This window comes from Nuphar pumila, chromosome 7 (assembly GCF_984573655.1).
Source record: "Nuphar pumila chromosome 7, dmNupPumi1.hap1.1, whole genome shotgun sequence".
Classification (NCBI taxonomy): domain Eukaryota; kingdom Viridiplantae; phylum Streptophyta; class Magnoliopsida; order Nymphaeales; family Nymphaeaceae; genus Nuphar; species Nuphar pumila.
The window spans coordinates 11,722,659-11,740,312 of record NC_143255.1 but is presented as its reverse complement, the minus strand read 5'-3'; the positions used below and the strand labels follow the sequence as shown (position 1 = coordinate 11,740,312).

At 39.5% G+C, this 17,654-nt stretch overlaps 1 protein-coding gene across 1 annotated transcript; it reads right to left on the bottom strand.

The window, feature by feature from the left end:
• Positions 1-3,875: 3,875 nt before the first annotated feature.
• On the bottom strand, positions 3,876-11,689 carry LOC149831139 (laccase-14-like). Its single transcript, XM_090012944.1, has 4 exons — positions 11,575-11,689; positions 8,123-8,161; positions 5,507-6,454; positions 3,876-4,093 (listed from the first exon to the last, which is right to left on the bottom strand). Exons 1-4 carry the CDS (start codon positions 11,687-11,689, stop codon positions 3,876-3,878), a joined length of 1,320 nt encoding a protein of 439 aa, XP_089869070.1.
• Between the last annotated feature and the right edge of the window lie 5,965 nt (positions 11,690-17,654).

Sequence of the window (17,654 nt, the reverse complement as noted above, 5' to 3'; positions counted from 1 at the left end):
CACCTCATATTTCCAATGTTTTCAACATATTGTGAATTAACTCGAATAAACCCTGAATATATTCATGGCCACAGTCAGAATATATGAAGGATTTACTTTGGCTTAATCCACATTTTTCTAACCAATTTTTCAAAAATCTTTTCAAAGTGCATTCATTCATTCAAATCATCTGCATCATTCGTTTTTCTCATGATTTTCTCAAAAGATTTTCACTTCATGGAATCGATTTTCTCAAGAAACTATGATGATATTCGGAGTTGGATTTCCCAAATCAAATGTTTTCCTGTGATTTTCCTTAAAAAGTTATTTCCTTAAGATTCTTTTCAAAGGAATTTCTCATCTTTCTCAAGAATCAAAGTTGATTTTCAGATATTTCAAAAGACAAGATTCTCAGGATTTCAACTTCCTAAGTTTTGAATTTCTTTCTCCAATGAGTTTTCCTATAAATTTTTCATCATTTTCCTAAGAAAATTCTCAAAGTCCGAGTTTTCCCGACAAGTATTTTCCTTTTCAAATGTTCATCTTTTCTCAAGAATTCTTCCCATTTTCCTGAGATTCTCATTTCTCCATGATTTTCCAAATCTTTATAAACTTTCTCGAGATTTTCCTAAGATTCTCATTTCTTCATGGTTTTTCAAATCTTTATAAACTTTCTCGAGATTTTCCTAAGATTCTCATTTCTCCATGATTTTCCAAATCTTTATAAACTTTCTCGAGATTTTCCTAAGATTCTCATTTCTTCATGGTTTTCCAAATCTTTATAAACTTTCTCGAGATTTTCCTAAGATTCTCATTTCTTCATGGTTTTCCAAATCTTTATAAATTTTCTCGAGATTTTCCCGAGATTCTCATTTCTTCATGGTTTTCTAAATATTTATAAACGTTTTCGAGATTTTCCCGAGATTCTCGTTTCTTCAAGATTTTCCATGTCTTTATAAATTTTCTCGAGATTTTAAATCTTCTTCGTCTGAGTTTTCTTTGAAATTGATTTCCATCTTTTCCTGAGAAATACTTTTCAACTTCAGATGTTTTCCAAGCATACATCATATTTTCCAATTTTATAATTTTCAAAAATCTCATAGCACATGCCTAAATTCTCTGTGCATTTAGGATAAAATACAATTTCGATAATTTCGCTAAGTCAAGCATAATTTTGGTCCTTGGTTCGATTACCCCTGTTAAAGGCGGCAGGAACGGTCGAACCTCGTACCGACAGGTCGAGCCCCATCCCATGGATTTTCCCGCAATTTTCAAAACGGAGGCGAGTATATTTCAAAACAATTTCCAAAATCCGGTCAAGTTTGAATCGCGAAAGCATTTCCCTCTCTCTTCTGCAAGGAAGGGAAGACGGGGAAAATTTTGCGACGATAACAGGAGTGCGTCTGGCGGCGGGCTGGGGAGTGCGTCGGGCGGCAGGCGGCGGACGACGGGCCAGGGAGTGCGTCGAGCGGGAGAGTGCATCGGGCGGGAGAGACGAAACAGGAAAGAAAAAGAAGGGTTCTGATTAGGGATTTACGGGAAACTTAGCGACGGATTTTGCGACGGCCTAATTCTGTCGCAACTCCGTCGCAACGTTACATGTCATTTAGCGATGAAATATTTCCATCGCTAACATCGTCGCTACGTAGCGACGGAAAAACTTCCGTCGCTAAGTGCTGCGGATATTGCGACAAAAACCTGCCGTCGCTAATTAGCGATGGATTGGGCGACGAAAGTTTTTTCGTCACTATTTCCGTAAATATTACGGATTTTAGCGACGGTTTGGTTTCTCTCGTTAATCCGCCGCAAAGTTGCGACGGAAAAAATTCGTCGCAAACTTCCGTCGCTAATTAACATTTTTCTTGTAGTGTGAATAAATGAATGAACAAGTATATATTATTAAATATATGTATGAGTAGGTTATGAATGAATGAATAAATGAATGAATATATGTATGAACATATTGTTAACTAGAAAATGAAAAAAAAATCATCTTTGCTAGTGCAAAAAATGTGCAAGAAAAGAGATCTTCATTGGTGCGAAAACTTTTTGTGCAAGTAAAGATAATAGTTTTTTAATTAAAATGTAAGGAAATCTCTTTACCGATACCATATCAGCTCCAATAAATAGATCTTTATAGGCAAAAAAAAAAAATTTGTGCCAGTAAAGATTATATTTTTTAATTAAAAATGTGAAAAAATCTCTTCATTGGCATAAAAAAAATTTGTGTAAGTAAAGATGATATTTTTCTTTTATTGAAAAGTGAGAAAATCTCTTTACTTGCACCATATTAGTATCAATAAAGTGATTTTTATTGGCGCAAATTTAACCTCAATAAAAACAATGTTTACTGGCATGAATATTTTGCACCAGTAAAGGCTATACTGACAATACCAACTGTGGCACACTTATTGACACAACGCGAGTGCCTGTAAAGATCTTTACTGGCGCTTTTCCCTGTCTTTACTGGCGCAATTTTTGCTCCAGTAAATAACTTTTTTTGTAGTGTATCTAGTAAAAAATTAGGTGGCTTTTTCCTCCCTTGGGTTACGTGGAGGTTTGAGTTTGACAAAATCCTGTCCCAATGCCCTTTGTCATGAATATATAGGACTTTGAGGTGGTGGTGTATGTTTGTCCGTATGTCTTTTTTCCAATTCTTCTGTTCTTAGGGAGGCCATTTTATGTAGCATCTTTGTAAAAATTAATTGCACATTTGCTTGGCCCAAAAATGAGAATTATTCTCTCGCAATGGTGAAAAAACGATTATCATTAGCTGAATTTCTCATCTGCAAGTAAACATGAGAAAATACGGCAGTGAGATTTGAAGCCATATTTAAAATTTAAAGGCATTTTACTCATGCGATTCGAAGCCACACTACCCATCTTGTGATTTCGAGTTACATGAGATGGAAAGTGTCCCAAGAGCAAATTATATTTGAAGGATTAAAAGTTTCGGGTACACGCACCTTGAATATCCGAAAAAACTAAAAGCCAAGGGGAAGGAAAAGTATGGTGGTGATGTTTCATTTAAATTTTGGTAATTTTCATATAAATGTTTATACTGTTCATGCTTTTGGCTTCTGTCATTCTCATTGTAATATTAAGTCAAGTGGTCATGCGGAGATGTGTTCACCAGCCTTTCCTATTAATTTTGACTGTTAGGTGAAGAAGCGCATGGAGATCCAAATGAGCACTGCGTCCGCTTCAGAAGGCAGTGTAACAACATTTCAAAACTAGGGGCCTATTGAGATCCATTTTGATTGTGAAGGATCTTAGCAACAAAAATGAATAAACTGTGAAATACCAATGTGTAATCACCAAACTCTTCAGTTACGGCTATTCAGATCGTTGAGTTTTTGCCTTTTGCCGCAAGACATGATTCCGTTGGTACCCATACATGATCAAATTGGCAATATGCCGAGAGTTGGAAACCTACAAAGGGTGTTCCTTTCTGCAAGGTCCAAAATGGGTGCACTGGATTGGTAGGAGGGGCCTCAAGAGTTTACCCAATGTTACCAATATTGGTGAGTATAGGCCCATACGCATCGTACCGGCAGAAAATTCGATACGATTCAGGGGGTGAATCGGTTATTTTTTAATAAATGCAAAAAATACTAAAAATTAAATTTTTTAATAATTTTAACATGTGTTACGTTATGATTGATACATAATATTTTTTTATTAATTTTTTGGCCAATACAGAAAGATTTACTTGAAAATCGGTATCTGCCAATACAGCTGAATCGGTGGCCAAACGATTCAGGGCCGATAGCGATACTGACATTGGTTTTACCAACTGGGAGCCTATCAATGTCAGCTTTTCCCTAAGTGCAGAGAGAGAGAGAGAGAGATCATAATAACTAACTAGGTTGATAGCACAAGTATTTCTATGCCCTTCATTGATCTGGTGGGTCATAGATCCCAGTTTTGTCAACAAGATCTGAATCAGTGCATGGGGGCATGTGTGGTGGTGGGGGCAACAGACTTGTTTCAGCTGTTGGGCCATCCTTCACTATAAAAACCATGGACATTCCCCAAGTATAGTGGCGATCAAAGTGGCAATGCAGCAGCCAAACGCCTGCATGCGGAACAATTATGTAAGCAGTCTCTATAGCTACACAAGAACTAGTTGACAGTAATGTGAAAATTGATCCAATGCTGGTCAGAAACTTTCCAAATAAACTAAGCAAATTTGTCATAAACAATACATAAATTATGCAAGAACCACACAAATATAAACTAAGCAAGAACCACCTAATAATATATAAGCATTTCTCTTGGCACTATGGATGAGTCAGATTTGGGGCAGAGCAATTACTTCCAAGCTAACATGCCTTCACCTTCAGATTCAAATCAAGGTTGGGTTGTAGCATTCCCAGCCTATACATAATATTCCGTACACCTGTTTGACATTTGTGGTAGTGCTCTTGTTCTGATATGTATTTTATCAACTCACACCAAAGGAATGTACTAGATCTGGGTCAAGCAGGACACCGTTACACAGGATTCATGTTTAACCCATTTGGTGAGTGCGATTGAGATCTAAGAGGGTAAGTAATGTAAGGTTTTGGATTCCCAAAATGTGCCCAAAGTAATACCTTCTCAGGTTAGATCAGAGTCCAGCCCCCAGTTTAATGCATTGACAACACTGAGAATTTCCTCTGTCCTTTTGTTTAGCATATTTGGAATATATTTGGTAGATCAACTGATAGAAACAAGCGTATTGCTTTCACACACACACACACACACACACACATATATATATGTATATATATATATATATAGTACAGCATAGGTGCTTGAACATTAGGTGCTTGCGATACGTGATTGATGGTTTTTTATGCTCTTCCTGTGTTTTTTTTTTAATGCTGCCTGTTCAGATGTGATCTCTGTACTTGATTTTACAAGGATCAGCTTTTGAAGTGTTTGATTCCAACACATGGGTGGGTTTTTATAAGTTTCGAAAAATCAATGGTCCAAAATCTTTGTAAAATTTTAAGGCTTCAAATATCATTTTTTCATCGAAAACACCTGATCCAGGTATGGATTCCTTGTAAATTGACCATGCCCAACACATTTATGGGGTCAGAGCTGCGAAAAAAACATCAGAAGGGCATAAAAACCCGTCTGTATAGCAAGCACCTACGCTCTACTATATATATATATATATGTATATCACAAACTCTTCTAGTGAGTTCTGTTTTGCTGGGTAAGATGACTCAATTAGCAAAATGCAGCCAGGACACTTCCAGTGTTTGACATTTGCTAGCAAGAATAGTCTATGAATAACAAACTAGCTTGAACAGTAGAAGCATTCATAAATGAATTATGTGTTTTATTGATTGTTAAAATGGACCACAAAATAATTTTGGAAACATAGAACTAAGGAAGTTTAGCAACATAAACATGTCGACATAGCATAAGGAGGACAGATTCTGCCATACTACTGCAAGACACAGTCACAATCTATTGTAAGTACTACTATGCAAAAACATGTAATGGAAAGAGAAGTGATGTAACATAATACCTGGGTTGCTTGCTCTAAACCTCACAGCAGCCCATCCTATGTATGGAACTGCGATTGTGTTCTCCAATGGAGGGTCAACCAAATTGTAATTCAATGGGTCAATATTGTCATGAAAGTTTCCGAAACCTCGTCCAACTACATAGAAATCATACCCATGTAGATGCATGGGATGATTATCTGCTCTTAGTAGTGCCGTCGATTGAAACACAATCTCAACTGTTTCATTATAGTTCAACACCTTCACTCTTGTACCAATCTCAGGATATAGGAGAGCTTCATCAGAAGTGGAATCCGTAAAATTGAACATATATGGAGGAATGCTTGGAAAGTCAGTTGTGTAAACATTATTGATGCTTTGGTAGTATGCTTTTAGGATGTCAATTGATGGATTAATGAATGATATATTGTTCATACTGGAGGCAAACCTTGTCCCATTTATACCTTTGCAGCTGGCATTAGCGCAAAGCTCAATATTCATTGATATAGTAAAGACAAACCTTGAGTCCATTTCCTGTGGAACATCAATAGGATGATCCTTGGATGCTAGACTTCGCTCTTGGATAGAAAATGCATATGCTGCATGGATATCATCAGTTGCTGGAAGGCTTGGAAATGGGAGTGAGGCTTGGGAAGTGTTGTGGCCCTGATATTCAATTATTGCTGTGGCTACAGTGTCATCAGCGTAGGCCGTTTCATCACTAGAAATGTAAGGAGCAGCAGCCATATAATAAAGTTGTTTCTGCTGGTTGGCTTGTACAAGAATATCCATCGTTTGTCCTGGGCTTATTATGACATATTCATTATCAAAAGGCTTAAGATAGGATCCATCTCTACCAACAACTGTGAGTGTATGATTTGCTATGGCGACGAAGAGCGCATCAGACATTGCACCATTGACAAGGCGAAGAAGGTAAACTTTTCCATGCTCAAACTGAAATCGAGTAGTTTCTGCAAAGAAGAAAAGGATCAAGGAACATGTTAGATAAGTTAGAAACTAATTTTCTATCAATCATTATGCCATTTTACTGTTGGAGTAAAGAAGAATTCTTTCGAGATAGGGACATAAACAGTTAGGATTCGGATCAGATGTAGTCAATACCAAATCTGACAAATCAGATATTAGCTAATCAGACTCAGATCCAGATTAGGATTTGGATGAGAAAAATCTAATACCAAATCTGAAAAAATACATGTAATGGGATTTGGATATCCATTGGTTGGAATCAAATATCTTTTGGATTCAACTATGAAATTTTAGACCGAATCCAAATCCAAGTGTTAATAGGTTTCAGTTTTCTTAACCAAATACAACTAATCGGATTTAGAATAGTCGGATATCCTATATATCAAATCCGTTGACATCCCTGTTTCAAAAGCTTAACAAATGAAAATCAAACTTTGAATACATGTGGTCAATTCAAAATGAAAAAAGGTGTAGATGGTTTCCAGCAAACAAGGTTTTAAACTATCAACTTCACAAATTATTGACTCTTTATATATGTACTAGCTGACTCCTTGAAAGGTGATAAAGTACATCATTGTTCCCCAATAACCTATGGACAACATCCCACCCCCCAAAGTGAGAGAGAGAGAAAAAAAAACTTAAAATTTCAGATTTCTCATATACTTAACAGAGTGATATACAATGGGATCAAGGATTACGCATGCAGAAAAAATGTTGTAAGAAGATACATATTCAAATGCACCTATTAGTAAAGAATGCATATCATGGATCCATACAAGGATTTATTTAACTATTTATAATATTTTATAACTTAAAAGAACAATTAACAAGTATAGAGGCTCATTTTATTTTTTAACAAAATATTAGAATTTAACTTGTCATTCTCTTGTTTTGCAAAAATTCAATAAAATAACAGCTGCATTCCTCATGCTGAGACGCAAAAGCTCACAAAATCTAGTAATTTTCAAATTTATTTTGGGAGATAGGATCAGGACAAATGTCCACTTGTTGAAAAATTCAGAAGGTTAGTACCATCCCCAACACCCTGACATATGAGATCACACATGGTGTGTTTCTTTTAGGATTCAAATTTATTTTTCGGACATAAAATCATGCAAAATGTCCACTTATTGTAAAAGGCAAAAAGTTAGGACCATCTCTACTCCACCCCTTTCCAGCACCCTAGAATACAGGACCACACTGGGAATGACCATTTTAGGATGAGCGCAAATGCTTAATTTTTTTTTTGATAGCAAATGCTTAATTTGTCATGTGAAGTTTGGTCTTTTGGGGAAACAAAAACACAAGTTGTACATGAAACCTTTCTATCTATATGTCAGTATGAATGCTGCGTCACAATGACACACCAATTAGGGGCGAGTCATGCCTAGCACGAATCAGACATGCTATGATACCCCACCACAGCTATGACATGTGTTGACATTTATTTAATATTTGTAAATATTATTTTATTATTATTTAATAACATTTCCGTAAAAATACAGTTTTATATATTAAAACATCAAGACAAAGTTCTTTATATATTACTATATTCAAAACAACCATGTCATCGTACTTTATTTTTGAACAAAAAATCGAACATGCATGCCGAACTCGAGTTACCTATTGGGTCGTATATATGTTGGCATTACCTGCATCAACATACACAGAAAGCGTACCTATAAGTGTATCTGCTGAAAATGAGCCACAGAGTATCACTACAAGAAAATAGGTGATTAGCGAAGGAATTATTCTGTCGCTAGTTAGCGACAGATTAATGAGAGAAACACATCCGTCGCTATAATCAATGAAATTTATGAAAATAGCGACGGAATATATCTCGTTGCTAATTACCGACGGATTTTGCGAGGGAATATTTTGTCGTAATGGACACACCATTTAGTGACGTCTTTTGCGACGGAATATATTCCGTCGCGATTTAGCGACGGAATTGGCGACGAAATATATTCCGTCTCCATTTTTTGTGTTTTGATTTACGGCGGCTTAGCGACGGAATTAATCTGTCGCTAAATGTCGCATAACCCCTAATCCCAACCCTCTTTTTCTTTTCTTGTTTCGCTGCTCCCGCTCCCGCCCACCGCCCTCTCCCTCCCGCCACCCTATCTGTCTCGTCGGCCTCTCTCTGGCCCCCACCGTCCACCGTTCGCCGGCTGCCGATCCCCGTCAGCCTTCCACCGCCGCTCGGAGACGTGCAGGTAATTTGCGTTTTCCGGCAAGGGGTCGACCCCCTGCGTTTTCCGACAGGGGGTCGACCCCCTGCGTAACGGCAGGGGGTCGACCCCCTACGTTTTTCGGCAGGGGGTCGACCCCCTGCGTTTTCGGCAGGGGGTCGACCCCCTGCGTTTTCCATCAGGGGGTCGACCACCTGCGTTTTCCGGCAGGGGGTCGATCCCATGGGTTTCGGTAGGTCATTGGGTGTTGGGATTCTCAAGGCCTATGCAAGATGTTTTCATTTGCCTTAATTTTTTTTTCGGCAGGTGGTGACTTCATTTTAAAATAGTATTTTTTGCAGAATTCTCAACGGAACCTGGTTGTGCTCAGCCACCCGTGGTAAGTAAGTGACAAAAACAATGCAAATCGGGTAAATACCCGTGGTGAGTAAGTGATGCAAGCGCATCACATGTTATTTAATTTATTGGATGTAACACTTTATTGTTCACACGCTCACTTAGTTGTTGATATCTAGGGCTGCTTTGTTGGAGTTCAGAGATCATGCTGAGCATGATTTTAATGTATAAGAATAGAAGTGTTCATATTTTTGGAGTACGGATTCCATGCTAGGCATGATAGTAGTTAGTGGAATATTAGAGTATGTTTGCTGTAGGTACAAGTTTGATATTTGTTTGATATGAATGATTTCGATGTATTGCAATGTTTGATGTAATTGTATTCATGCTTGCATGTAGTTACTTTCAATTTGATTATGACTTTCATGTGAAATTGTATAATGAAAGCATGCTTCAAATGAATGTATCGTGTCATTAATAGTTTGCACATGAAAATATTAAGTTATCAATGCATGCATCATAGTTATTGTTATTGTATGACATCATATATTGCATGATAAATTTGATATTTTCTTCATCATAGCATTCTGATGGTTTTCTTTTAATTGGATAGGTTATTATTCGTAACATCATACGATAAAATGACTGCAAACCGTGAATGGATGTACCGTAGAATAGTGGACAATGAGTTATCGCATGAATATATGGATGGTGTTGAAAGTTTTATTGAATTTGCAATGGCAAGTGTCAGTACAGTGGATCCCACAGATCAGATTAGGTGTCCCTGCAAGATTTGTAAGAATAATCGATTTGTAGAACCTCATGGCGTTAGACATCACCTATACGGGAAGGGTTTTGTGAATGATTATCAGAATTGGACGTTTCATGGAGAAGAATTTAGAAACAATTTTGATGCACGGGTGAATGTGGTGCACGATAATCCATATATAGATTTGATATTTGATGTCGCAGGAACAGAACTGGGTTCTGCTATGAGTCCTAGTGATGTAAGAACTGCAGTAGATGAAGAATCACCAAACGATGCAGCTAGTAGATTTTATGATTTACTTAGAGATGCTGATGAGCCACTTTAGAACGGTTGCGAGAGTCACACTATCTTGTCTGCAGTTCTTCAACTAATGAATTTGAAGTCCGAGTATAATTTGAGTCAATCATGTTTTGACCGTTTGTGCATGATTGTGAAGAGTATGCTGCCCAAAGATGAGAAATTGTCACAAAATTTGTATCGTGCGAAAGTTATGGTCAACGCTCTAGGTATGGGGTATAAAAAGATTGATGCTTGTCCAAATCACTGCATGTTGTATTTCAAGGATCAGGAAAACAACATATCATGCCCGTCATGTGGGCATTCTCAGTTCAAGCCAAAGACAAGAGGCAATGGTAGCACGAGATCAAAGGAAGTTTCATACAAGTCGCTCCGCTACTTTTCTATCACTTCTAGATTGCAACGATTGTATATGTCTTCAAGGACAACTAAACACATGAGATGGCATGCAAATAAAGTTCGACATGATGAAAACAAGATCACGCATCCTGTTGACGCTGAAGCTTGGAAGCACTTTGATCGTATTCATCAGAACTTCGCAATGAAAGTGCGAAATGTTAGACTCGGTCTATGTACAGATGAATTTAATCCATTTGGGGGTAGATCAACTCCATACTCATGCTGGCTAGTATTTGTAACTCTATACAACCTTCCATCAAGCTTGTGTATGAAACGTTCAAATCTTTTCTTGTCTCTGTTGATCCCTGGTCCGACCTCACCTGGCCAAAATCTTGATGTATATTTAAGGCCATTGATTGATGAACTAAAAGTACTGTGGGATGACGGTGTTACCACGTATGATGCCCACAAAAAATAAAATTTCAATATGAAGGCCATTGTTCTATGGACAATCAGTGACTTTCCTGCATATGGTATGTTATCTATTTGGAGCACACATGGGAGGTTGGCATGTTCGTACTGCATATAGGATTGCAAAGCTTTTAGATTGATGCATGGAAGAAAGCCTTGCTGGTTTGAGTGTCATCGTCGATTTTTACCCAGCGATCATCTGTTCCGACGACAAAGGAATGCGTTTAGAGAAGGCACAACTGAAATGAAAGGTCCATCCACAAGATTGTCTGGCATAGAGATTCTAAGAAGATTGCGATACTTTCCAGATGTATTAACAGATGCCCGCAGTCCAACACCCTTCCGTAGATTTGGGAAGGATCACAATTGGACAAAGAAATCTATTTTTTGGAAACTACCATATTGGCCGACCTTATTGATACGATATTTTTTGGGAACTACCACGCCGCCTGTCGGCGATCCGCACCACCGATCAACCCCACGTCGCCCCACGACGACGTACGACGACTAACACTGGTGCCCAGTCGGCAATGGTCACTTCCAGTGATGCCCCACGGTAACACATACCGGCGAGGGCTCGATGGCAACCACCAACGAAGGTCACCCCCCTTTCCTACGAAAGGGTTCCTCTATCGGCCACCCGGTCCGGAGGTCGGCTATTACTATACCGAAAAATGTTGGTGCTCCGGTGACCGATCACATCTGCCATCGGTGTCGGCGAGGCCGCCCACCATCAATCCCCCGACGGTCTCCGACGACGGCAGACGAGATTGCAACCCAATGACTGAAGGAGTAGGGGGGCAGACGCCGGTCATCCAACGATCTCAACCCCATTCCAGCCCCGACGATGTCTGCGGTGACCTCGGCGTAGACCGACCACCCTGCAACCCAACGTCACAGGGGATCTCAGGCGACGGCCCTTGCGATCGAGGGACTTCACCGGCACAGCGACCCAATGGCCGCCCCTTTCGGCATATCGCCCCACAACGATCAGCTTGTTTCCCCCAATGATGGTTGACTCCACTGCAGCCCCACGACTGAAGGAGCAGAGAAAGGGGGTTTTAATCCTCGGATTCCATGCGTTGCCAGACGGACGCCGACAATCCTCCCCCCCCCCCTCGACGACGTTTGTGGCGACGCTCCAGGTGACAACCCTGGCGACATCGTGAGGCAAAACCTATTGCTAGCAAGACTGCCTGCAGCTCGATGGCCACAGGTAAAACCCTCGGTCTATTTTTTCTAATGAGGGTCGTTGGGGCTACAACCGCCACCGACGTACAGTTGTCGAGAAAAACAGTCATCCTACGGCGATTGTCACCATCATTTGATGACCAACGTCGCCCCATGACGACGAACGATCACATCAGGATGGCACTGTCGCCGGTGAAGGCTGTTTCCCCATGGCAACAACCTGCCCAAAAAAGTTGTTGCTTTCGGTGACAGTCTGCCGAGAATAACAGTCATATCACGACGACAATAGTCATGTACTGGCGACCAATATTGACGGGCTGCCGAGAAACATTGTTGCTCCATGGTGACAGTTTCACTCTTTTGCAGTCGCCTCACGACGACAGACTGCTGGAAAAATAGTTACCTCACAGTGACTGTCGCCGTCAACCTGCGACTTACGTCACCCCACGACGACAGTCGCAGCAAATGCCAGCAGACCCGCACGCACCCATGCGTAGCGGTATGCATGGTAGTGGGCCCATAACCCAATGTTGGCATTACCTGCATCAACATACACAGAAAGTATACCTGCAAGTGTATCTGTTGACGCTACACAGTATGGGTGCGAGTGTTTGCCGTTTTCCTCATTCAATCGATGCTCACGATGAGCAAGACCCTATAACAAGTCATCTGTACGTGGAATTTGGGTAGACGGCAGCAAAACTCTCATCATCTTAGCAGCAACCAACCCTCTTATATAATGGGGAAAGAGGCAGTTACCTGGTAACTTTCACCCACTATCTTCTCATTACGTGGTCCACTAATGTGGCCCACTAATGGTATCAAAGCGGGTCACCCAAATGGGTTGGACCCAGATCCGTTATGTCCAACAATATATCCATATATTTGTGTTTGTGCGTGAGAGAGAGAGAGAGATGTTGGATTTGAAAAGGCCCTCGTCAATCTATACAGATAAATAATAGTGTGCATGTGTATGTTTCTCATGTGTGAAAAAAAAAATGAAGCACGTTTTTTACTTGCTAATGGTAAAAACAAAAAAGGAAAAGGGAAAAACAATGAAATACGTTCATATAATGGAAAGATACTGATTAAAAAACTAAAGTGTCATAATATGCTTGCAACCGTACAACAAAGAGTTTCTTTCATTTATTTGATAAAATTGAGTAGGGTAGAAAATTTTTACCTGCTTTTGAACATGCGAATAGATCACCTGGTTGGCCGTTTATGGTGTAAGCATCAGATTTGTTAAAGTCTGCACCCGTTTGAACTTTTTCTTGGTACATGGTCATCACACCAACTTTCCACCATTCACCTAGAGTAATTTAGAAGAAAAGATGAGCATGGAAATTTCATTGGCAGAAGAAAAACTTCTGTTTACTTTCTTATTGCAATTAGCAATAATGGAACTTTAACTGTTTAGAACAATAAAAATTATATTGGCAGAAAATCGATACAAAAAACAAGTTGATTAGGCTTATTTTCAAATATTTTTTTTTTTAAAAAATGGTTCAAATTATTTTTAATATTTTGTGACACGTCAGTTGCTGGATAAAAGTTAGCTCATTATGTTCAATCCGGTTAAAAATCGTGCGATACAATTCTGACAACATTGGTCATGAGTGATCAAGTGAACTTACTGAAAACCACAACGTACTCCTTGTATGGGTTTGGGTATGGATAGGTAGCTCCAATTTTTGGGTAGACCACAACGGCCCCATGGACTGTGACTCGTGTCCATTCACTGTGAGCATGATACCAAATGGTCCCTTCTTCTGTACTGAAGTGTAGATCATGGGTGAAATTCGCTCCCGATTGAATGCCACACTGCGTGATGTATTCTGGACCATCTGACCAAGGATTCCCGGGGTTCAACAGCCCATGCCTGCATTTTTTAAAATTTTAATTTCCTGGAGCAATTGGTAAGCCCACAGAGTTTTATGCTGTCAGAACAGCGACCAAGTCCCGAAGGCAGAACCAGTACAGTTAGGCCTCTGGTCTTGTGGGCAGTTTCTCAGTTTATCCATGTAAATATAAAAAAACTGCATCTCTCTCTCTCTCTCTCTCTCTCTCTCTATATATATATATATATATATATATATATATATATATGAAAAAGTTACAAAAACATGCTCAACTTTTGGTAGGCCATGGGTTTGTATTAGACCTGGACCTGACTTAAACCGGGCCTGGCCCGACCAGTCCATTGTCTAGCCCTAGACTTAACACGTATGTGTTTAGTATAACTTATTTAAGTAGGTAGATCAGTATATTAAAATTTCAAGATAGTAAAAAAATCATCAACTCATAAATACATGAAAATGAGGATGATTTGAAGTTTCAAGAAAATTGATTTGGACCAACTTTAGCACATGAAAACAGTAAATAGATGGTGCTAGACATGACCAAATGTTAGTTCTTGCTTTTAGAGAAAAACTCGAATCTGTTTACGTCCCTTGAAGAAAGGGTAAAGGTAATATGTACCAATGAATAGTGATTGGGTAATGAACTCTGTTGTATACATTGACCATCAATCTGTCGCCCCTGTTTACGTATAAAGTTGGTCCAGGGAACTGTCCATTGACTGTTAAGATGTCCTTAGTTTCACAGAGTCTTGTGTAAGAGGTTGGTTCCACCTGCAAAAGAGAGACCATGATGTTCTAGGCATGCACATAGAATGATCAACATAAGCTTCGAGTAAAACAGAGAACTGGGGGTCGGGGGTGGGGTGTGTGTGTTGTCAGAGTGCTGAGATGAAGGTGCCCGGATCAAACCCCGCTGGCTGACGGGTGTGTCAGTAGCTTTCAGAGGTGGGTCACGTGCGGCAGGGTGGTCGTGGGTCCTCACCCGTGGTTTTCCTCGCTTAGGCGAGAGAGAGAGAGAGAGAGAGAGAGAGAGAGAGAGAGAGAGAGAGAGAAGCTGCATCAAGCTCAGCTTCTGCACCCAAATTGTGCAGGCTGCGACTGCACCGTCGGCTTTTGACATCAACCAAGTGGTGTGATGAGATCATGAATGGCTTATGAGAGAGGGCTTACAACGAAGTCATGGTAATGAGTTTTTGACAAGGCTGGCAACGGTAGTGAGCACCAGAGAAGGCAAGCTAGAAGCTGCACTAGCAGGAGTGTCTTGTAGAGGTCCATGTCCATATTGGTTGCCAATGAATGCTATCCCAATAGCGTAGAAAGAAGTTAATACATTCCTCTATATATACTCAGTACATCGCTCTGAATTGTCTAGAAATGCGACACTTGGTTTGGCTTTTTCTTTCCATGGTGTTGGGTGGAGGTTTGGATGTGGCAAAATACTTGTACACCAGCCTTTCTCATGAATATGACTTGCAGGTAGGGCTGATAAACCAGCCGAACTAACCGAACAGCGCATGTTCAGGCCGGGGCTCACCTCTTTTACCAATGGATTGAGCTCATGACTTGGCTGGTCTTTGTGATTAGCTGAGCCGGGCTTGAGCTTGGCTTGTCCCTAAATTAGACGATCCGAACACAAGTTGGCTCGTGCAAAAAACATACCATGTTATTTATACATCAAATATATATTTTTTATATATTACACTTAATAGCTTATTTTTTTTGTGTATATATATATATATATATATATATATATCATGCATCATTCTCTTTATATATATATATATATATATATATTACATGCATTGTTTTTTTATACATTACACTTAAATATATATATTATACAAAAAATATATTGATTTATCTATACCAACTCTCTCGAGCCAAAAACACACTGTGTTCATGCTCCACTCATTTAAGCTAAATGGGCTACTCATGGCTCGGCTCGCCAGTTGCCCATTTCTCAAATGGGAGAAAATGGGGGCAGTGAGGTTAGAAAACACATTTGGAGCCGTTTTACTGAACGAGATCCAGTGCTTGCTTAAGTGCCAGACTATGTGACACAGGCCAATCACTCTGAGTACTGCTGTCATGTGATTAGCCTGTCATATAATCTGGCTCTTAGACGATCCTTGTATCCCTACTCTCATTTTACTTCTCAAGTGATTTCAATTCATACTGTCCACCTTATCATTTGATTTTGAATCACACGCGATCTTAAGAGCAAATTGTAGTTACAGGTTTAAAAGTCTTGGGCTGCGTGGTCGTGTCCTCAACCCAGAGTTTCACGTCGCAGAGAGGCAGACACACTAACTGACCCGGTTTTTTATTAAGGTTTTTCTTCATCATATATATATATATATATATATATATATATATATATATATATATATATATATATATATATATATATATATAGCTAGCTTTAAAAGTCGTGGATAGAGCTCGACTATCTAAAACGGTATAGAAAAACTAAGCGAATGTCCTGCTAATACCATATTTAGGTCTCTTTTTAGGTACTCCCTTTTTGTCCAGAACCACCTTTTTTGTGCTCATGACTTTTAGGTGGGAGTGGTCCTGCTAATACCATATAGTTACCTAAAAAGAGTATGTATGCGAATAGGCCTAATAAGTTCACGTTAAAGACTAAGTTCAAAGTTGCTAGCTACTTAGTTTCTGAGATTGTTTGAATCTTGTTCATACTAAAACCGAAAACCGAAAGATACTTGCATTTATGCATATGACTTTCATGAATAGCTTCGCTATTTTTTCCTATCCTATCCTATCTTTTGACCCACATGAGGGGATTGTTGTTATTTGACTCAAAATATAACATTTTGAAAATAAGGTTTTTTTGGCAAAATAATCATTTCTTATTACTAGTTGTTTGAAAAAGCCTTTTTCAGGAAAAAACCTATTTTATGTAAAATGTTTTGTCCTGTATTGATCATTGTTGAAAAACTATATAACTTTATAATGAGGGTTACCTTAGAGGACAAGGCCCTCAAGGGCATTAGATCTTGGGCTTGTCAAATGGTTGTCAAATGAACTTTAAATATTAATATTAATATTAATATTAATATTTGAATTTAGATTTGGATTTTGACTCGGACCTGTACCCAGACCTAAACTTGGTCCTGAACCTGGTCATGGTCTTGATCTTGGTCCTGACCTTGACCTTTAAAAGTTTTCAATGACACGTGGAGCCTATGTTGTAGCGGTGGCTGCCTATGTTGGGGCGGTGGCGGTGACATATGTCATCCATGTTGGGACGGTGGCTACCCATGATGGGACGGTGGCCGCCCATGATGGGATGCTAGTAACACATGGCATCCATGTTTGAATGGTGGTCGTCCATGATGGAACGCTAGTGACATGTGTCGTCTATGTTGGGATGGTAGCCACCTTGATAGGATGCTAGTGACACATGATGCCTATGTCGTGTTGGTGGCCACCTAGGATGAGCGAGTTACCTTGCACCACTTGGTTTGGTATACCCCAACTGCTTTATATGGAAAAAGATTTTCAAAAAAATGAGTTAACTTCTTTTAGTTTGGTGCTTCTTCCTGAGTCTTTCTCAACTTGTGAAATTGTTCAGAGTAACTGTGTCATGGTGACTAATCTACCCAGTGTCAAAGGATGTTAGTATTGCAGGAGAGGTACATATTTGACAGAAAAGATTTTAGGGTACCAACAAGGGATCTGCCTGGTTGGTTGGAGTTGTCAGGGC

Coding starts and splice junctions, on each gene's coding strand:
- LOC149831139 (XM_090012944.1), bottom strand. CDS start 11,689: ATGACCGGCGTCTGCCCCCCTACTCCTTCAGTCATTGGGTTGCAATCT. Junction 8,162..11,574: donor CGCCGACACCGATGGCAGAT/GTGATCGGTCAC, acceptor CATTTTCAGCAG/ATACACTTATAGGTACGCTT. Junction 4,094..5,506: donor GTTTAGAGCAAGCAACCCAG/GTATTATGTTAC, acceptor GTTCTTGTGTAG/CTATAGAGACTGCTTACATA.